Here is a 6,312-nt window from a genome sequence, read left to right on the forward strand (position 1 = left end):
CAGCTGATCCTTGCGTCTGCGGGGAGGAAGCTGGGGGCGGGAGGCAGCCCGGGTTTCCCTCTGGGGCAGAGATGGGCACGTTTCATTTCCACCCCAGCCCCTGTCGCGCACACCAGAGAACAAGCTGCCACTGTGGGGAAGGAAGAAAGGAGAGAGCCGGGGGTGGCACGGCACGGCACGGCACAGCAAGGCACACCTGCCAGGGCAGGGGACCGACTGGCTCGCCATGGCTCCGTGTGCCTCGAAGACAATGTGGGGCAGCGTGGAGGTGGCCCTGACCGGCCTCTGCGCCGTCCTGCTCTGCTGCGGCCCCATGCTGGCCAGCTGCCGCCGGGGTAGGTACCGGAGCACGGCGTGCTCGCCGATAGGGCCCGTGTTGTTTGCAGCTGGTGGAAAACGTCTAAGGGCTGGGAGCTTTGCAGTTAAAAATAGCTCTGGCATCAAGAAGGCAGAAAAGCCAAAGCTTTTGGGGACGCGCAGCTGAAACGAGGGAAATGGGGATGCTCAGGGCAGAAACAGGGATGCTCAGGGCAGAAACGGGGTTAAAGGATAGAGAAGGGGACATGTCCCCAGCCCATGGTGCCAGCACTGGAGCCGCATTGTGGGCACACTGTCTACAATCGGGGTTCGGTGTTGAGCCTCTGGGTTTGCCAGTGCCATGCGGGGTCTGGGGTTTTCTGCTCTGGCTCTCACGGCTTCGGGCTGTGACCTTGGGCTGCGCCTTCTGGTTTGGACTTGATCCTGGGGAAGCCAGGGTCCTGTGTGCAGTTTTGCTCAGGGTGACATTTGGGGGAGAAAGGGAGATGGAAGGGAAGGGGTGAGTCTGGGCAGAGCGAGCAAGAGCCCTGATGAAGCCGTGTCCCCCTTTCCTCCCAGCCTGGCTTTTTCTTTGGTGGCTTCAGGTGTTTTCTGCCCCGAGGGTGTGTGCAGGGCTGGGCGTCCCTCGGAGCAGATGTTACCTCTGGTGCTGGGAAGATGCAGGGAAACATGTAAACGCAACCTCTGCCTTCAGAAGTCCTCCGAGTGCTTCATTCATTTCTGGCAGCAGCACTGGGTAGGAAGCAAAGCCCTGAGCCTGCTGAATATTTCCTGTTAAACACAAGAAACCCAGAATACTGCAAAAATGATGCCTCTCGGTGTGGGCACTGCCACGGCCAGCACTGCCTGTGGGAGCCAGGGCACTTCCCTCCCTCCCTCCCTCCTGTTCAGTCTCATCCCTCATTTCTCAGCCCAGTTTTCCATCTAATCCTGTATCTATTCAAGGAATTGTCCTAGTTCCTTTTCTGGTTGGTGATGCTGAGGTCATGGTCCTATGGCCTCAGGCCAGTACTGGAGCAATGGGAAGGAGTTTTTAACTCTGCCTGCAAGCTCTGGGGCTGCTATCAGTGGCAATTTCTGAAAAGGGAAGATTAGCTTCTTAATGGTAGGGACTTTTCAAAGCATTGGCGGTTTGAATAGCTTGGTCAGATAAATTGTGTGAAATGTGCTTCTTCCTGCTTTTTATTGCTCCCCACAAAAGTTAATGCAGCAACTGCCTCGTCCTGCTGGATGGGGCTGGCTGAGCCGGGACGTTGTGAACCTGGCCCGTGTTCATGTTCGCAGCATCCCCGCTGCCCGCAGTTGGGATGAGCCACTTGGGATCATGGGCAGGGAAATGTGGCGAAGTAGCAGGGCTGGTGCTAAGGGTTGTGGGGGCTGTGGCCGTGGCCGACTGCCCTCTGTGCTGGGAGCAGCTTGGCAAGACTGGCCAGGACCCCCCCGGGGTGGGTGCCTGGCTGCCCACTTACATGCGAGGAGGGGACAGGCAGCTGGAGAGGGATGGCATCGTAAGCTAAAGGTCACTCTGCCCCATCAGACGGTCTCAGGCTGGGGATGGCAAATAGTGTGCCCTGGGCAGCCCCTGCCCGCTCTGTGCTCCCGGCATGGAGCAGTGGGCAGAGCCGGAGCACCCTGGCAGGCAGCCGGGCACGCGATGGGCTGCGCTGTGGGGTGCTGCCCCAGCCCAGGACTTGGTCCCTCTGCTCGCCTTCAGAGGCAACATCAGCTGGAGGAAGGATGACTCAGACACTAAAATACAGGATAAATTTAAAAAGAATACAATCCCCAAAGCCTGTTTTCCCCTGTGCAGGTGTTCTGGGTTAATTTTAGGTAGCCCAGACCACAATCAGCTCTGCTGAAACCACTTCATGGTACAGTTACTACCCCTGAGCATCCCTCTCTGGCCGGCAGGCACACACTCAGAAAGGGGAGACGTGGTGTGATGTACCTCCCTGTGATCTGGGGTGATGCTGCAGACTGGCCTTGCATCCTTGGTTCCTGCATGGGGGGTATGCCTGTTTCTGGACCTGTGCCCACTGTAACCATGTCTGTTCCTTGTTTCCTCTCTCCCAAACAGTGACCCTCTTCCCAGCAGTGTTAACTCTCCCTGCAGGCAGCTCAGCCACCTTCTTTTGCAATATCTCCATGGAGAACGACTCTGGGTTGGAGTACAGCCTCAATTGGTACAAGGAGACCAACCACAGCCAAGCCCAAAAAATCGCTGAGATCAGCCGGAACAACCCACAGACGAAGACAGAGAAGTACCTGCTCACCAACCACACTCCTGCCTTCAAGATTGAGATCCTGAACCTCTACCAGAATGACTCAGGCTCCTACTACTGTGGACTAATCGCCTTCTTTGAACCCAATAAAGTGATGGAGAGCAGCCGGTCCCACCTGGTGGTCACAGGTCAGCTTGGGGGCTGAGCTGATGGGAACAGCTCGCTGGTGTCATCCCATAGTGCTACCCCTTCCAACACAGTGCAGCCCCAGGGCATAAGGCAGGCAGTACCCCGCTGAGGGAGGACCTGGTGTGGGTCAGGAGAGCACAGCTCTGCCCTTTCCCCTCTCCTTGCATGCAGGGTTGAGGTCTAGGGACACAAGCTGTCCTCCCCCATCTGCATTGTGGCTGGATCTGGTCCTGAGGCAGGAGGTCTCCAACCCGCTGGGGCTGTGTCCCCAGTGATGCTGTGGGGAGGAGTGAGTCCATACCCATGGATGGAGGCAGGAGACCAGCATAGGGAGCTGCTTTCACCCACAGATGGAGGCGGGAACCATTGTAGGGAGCTGCCTTCGCCCCTGAACAGCTCCTTTGGGAATAGAGATTGTGTTTGGGATGACGACCAGGGCTCTGACCCCTCGAACAGCCAGTGTTGGTGTAGATACCCTTGTTGCAAAACCGTGTCCTGAGAGGGTCTCATAGCACCATGGTGTGGGAGACTGAGATCTTGCAGCAAGATCTGCCATGCTCTTGCTTGGCAGCATGGAGGCTTTGTGGGGCTGAAGGTAGCCTTTTAGAAAAAGGACAAGCACTGCAGAAGTCACTCTTTCACATCTCTTCCCAACGTGAGCTGATGCTGTGATGGCCCCAGGACATGGAAGGAGCGGGTAGGCTTGGGGAAGCTGTGTCCTCCATGGGGCTCTGTTGGGCATGGGGTCATGCTGCAGGGCTGCTTCTGGCTGCAGAGCGGTGCCCTGGCCCCCTGCACTCCAGCTCTCAGCAGTGTGGGATCATCCTCACCACCTGCAATGGGAAGGCATGGGACATGGCCAAAACATCCCCCATGACAGCCGAAATTCAGGGCCTTTGGTGGGGCTGTGGCAGCCCGCCTGGGACTGAGCCCTTTCTGGGGACAGCCCCCATGTTCCCCTGTTGCCTTTCACAAGGACTAGAGGCCATTTTACACTCCTGACCTGCTGTTTTGTTCTCCCTTTTTTGGATGGCTATTACAGCAGCCCCTGAGAAGACAAATGCCACAGATGAGCCCGAGATGGAGGAAGGCAGTGCCCCGAACCACAGCAGGGCTGTGCTCGTGGGCATCTTGCTGCTGACTGGGGTGGTTGTGCTGCTGATCCTCGGCTACCTCACCGTCACGCACCGGAGAGGAGGTACGATCCCCCACAGTGACCATGCTGCACTGAGGGGCTGGGGTCTGCCACGGGACCTGATGGGTGATGCTCATCCAGTAAACCCAGCTGGGACCTGGGGCAGCCAGACGCCTGCAGCTCCCTGGGGTACACGGGCTGGTTCAATGTGCTAAACTCATCTGTAGCATGTCCCCATGGGACAGGTATCTCCATGCCTAGGAGAGAAGGGTTCTTTGGGCCCTGCTCGCCCTTCATAGAGCCCCCAGACCACATGCTGTGGCTTTGCACCGCTCGTTAGTGCGGTGCCTTAATGTTGCACGTGAATCCCTCCCATGCACCTTTGGGGCACCTCATCATCTCCTTGCTGCAGCACTAAGCATTGCCTCAGCCATCCCACAGGCACCCAGGGGAGCTCTCCCAGAGGGGACCCCTGAGGAATCACACCCCACTAATCCCAATTAAACCCTAGACAGTGGGCTGGTATCTCACTTGTCCTTGTAATGCTCAGGGTCTTAGACCTGGAGTGGAGACGGAGGAAGTGTGGTGCAATGGTTGCCATGTCCAGCACTCTCCTAGGATGTGGGGGCTGCGTCAGCCCCAGCCCCAGATGCTCGAGCTATCTTGGCATCTTCTAACCAAATGTGTTACTTTGCAGATGTGCAGAAACCACCAAGTGAAAACACACCAGCGGTGAGTTTTCCGTCTCTGATGCCCTTCCGTGCTGCAGGGGAGCATTGTGACATTGCTGGGGTGCAGAGGGTGCAGGGCCTCCCTTTATCAGCCCTTCACAGGCTTCTCCCTCCTCCTGTCTTCTCTGATGCTGCTTGATCTTTTCTGCACAGTTACAACTGCATTTCTGCACCTGTAGCACAGCCCCATCACAAAATCAAAAAAACTGCCCGAGGGAGGATGGGACCTCTCTAGTCCAACCCTTGCTCAAAACAGGGTTATCTTTGATAGTGGATTGTGTTACTGTAGAAAATGGGAGGAAACATTCCTCCCCCAATAAATTAAGCTGAAATTTCTTTTGCTGCAGCTAGCTCCTGCTTCCTGTCTTCCTTTTGCCAGGCACCACCGGGAGGAGTATGGCTCCATTTTCTCTCCAATCCCATTAGGTAGCTGGAGGCAGTGAGTAGGTCCCCCTTTGCTCTCTCCTCTCTGGGCTGAGCAAACTCAGCCCCGGGCTCTCCTGGTGCACCCCGTGCCAGCTCGGAGCCCAATGGAGAGATGGGAAAAGGGATCCTAGTACAACCCTGCCTTCCATGGCTGGGCAGGCAGGGAGCCCAACCTGCCTGCAGAGGCAGAGAGCTGAGACCCACATGGCTTCGGTGGTGACCCCAAGGCTCACAGTCTGGTTTCTCTGGGAAAATGCTATCCCAGGTCTGCGTGTCTTTCTGCTTTGTGTCGTTCTCACCTTCCCAGTATGCTTCAGAACTGGTTTCGGCACTTGCTGTAAAAAGGGGGTTGTGCTGGGGATGGTGGGTGCCTCTGGATGATGAAGTGCCCCGACGGGGTTTCCTTGCAGAAGAAAGAGAAGCCCCCCATGGTGTCCATATCCACTGTGGACTATGGCGTGCTGGAGTTTCAGTGCGACCAGCGCACCCAGGTGCCCCCCGAGACCCGGCTGGTAGACCAGACTGAATACGCCACCATCGTCTTCCCAGAGGAGAAACCCGTCACGCCGGAGCGGGGGAAGAAACACCAGGATGAGAGGACTCAGCAGCTGCAGTCACAGCCCTGCTGAGGGCTGGGGTCCCTCCTCGCCAGGGGGTGTGGGCAGGGACAGGCTGCCCCGGACCCTCGCTCCCACCACAGTTTGCAGTTGGGAAAAATAGAGTGTGCCAGAACCAGAGCGACAGAGGCACCGCTGCTGGAGTCGATATCAAACAGTCCTGGCCATGGTGGGATTGTGGCCATGAGATGGGTACCTCGGGACAAGGAAGGTCCCTTCTGGGCTCCATGTGCCACCTCTTCGCTCAGGGCAGGGAGGAGGGCTGGGGCAGAGCAGCGATGCCAACAGGTCTGTCCCAAAGGCAATTTACGTCGTGCCTCAGTTTTCTACCTCCACCAGGGCTCTCTGGAGCGGCCACAATGCTTCCGTTGCCCAGATCCAGCCCAACTAACAAAGCATGACTGTGGGAAGAAATGCTGGAGGTCAGAGCTGGAGTGGATCCTGGGAGATGCTGCTCGCAGGAGCCTGGGGCTGAGGGCTTCTCCTTGCCTGCGGCAGACACTGCCTTGTGTACTGCTATTTAAAGAAACCCCTGGGAAGTAGGTTGGCTGTTTTTCCTCCTGTCTCCAGGCACTTTCCTCCTCTGCAAGAGGTGAGATCTACCCTCATGTCCCTCCCTGCACAGGTGGGAGATGGATCTGGCCCTGGGGGCTGAATAAAGGGTTTCATGTCCG

General features: G+C 57.2%; 1 protein-coding gene across 1 annotated transcript; it reads left to right on the forward strand.

The window, feature by feature from the left end:
- Positions 1-220: 220 nt before the first annotated feature.
- PDCD1 (programmed cell death 1) lies at positions 221-5,891 on the forward strand. The gene is made up of 5 exons (XM_075033234.1): positions 221-335; positions 2,396-2,728; positions 3,772-3,927; positions 4,562-4,596; positions 5,432-5,891. Exons 1-5 carry the CDS (start codon positions 227-229, stop codon positions 5,648-5,650), a joined length of 852 nt encoding a protein of 283 aa, XP_074889335.1. The 5' UTR covers positions 221-226; the 3' UTR covers positions 5,651-5,891.
- Positions 5,892-6,312: the final 421 nt, after the last annotated feature.

The sequence above is a fragment of the Buteo buteo genome, chromosome 7, assembly GCF_964188355.1.
Source record: "Buteo buteo chromosome 7, bButBut1.hap1.1, whole genome shotgun sequence".
NCBI classification, from domain to species: domain Eukaryota; kingdom Metazoa; phylum Chordata; class Aves; order Accipitriformes; family Accipitridae; genus Buteo; species Buteo buteo.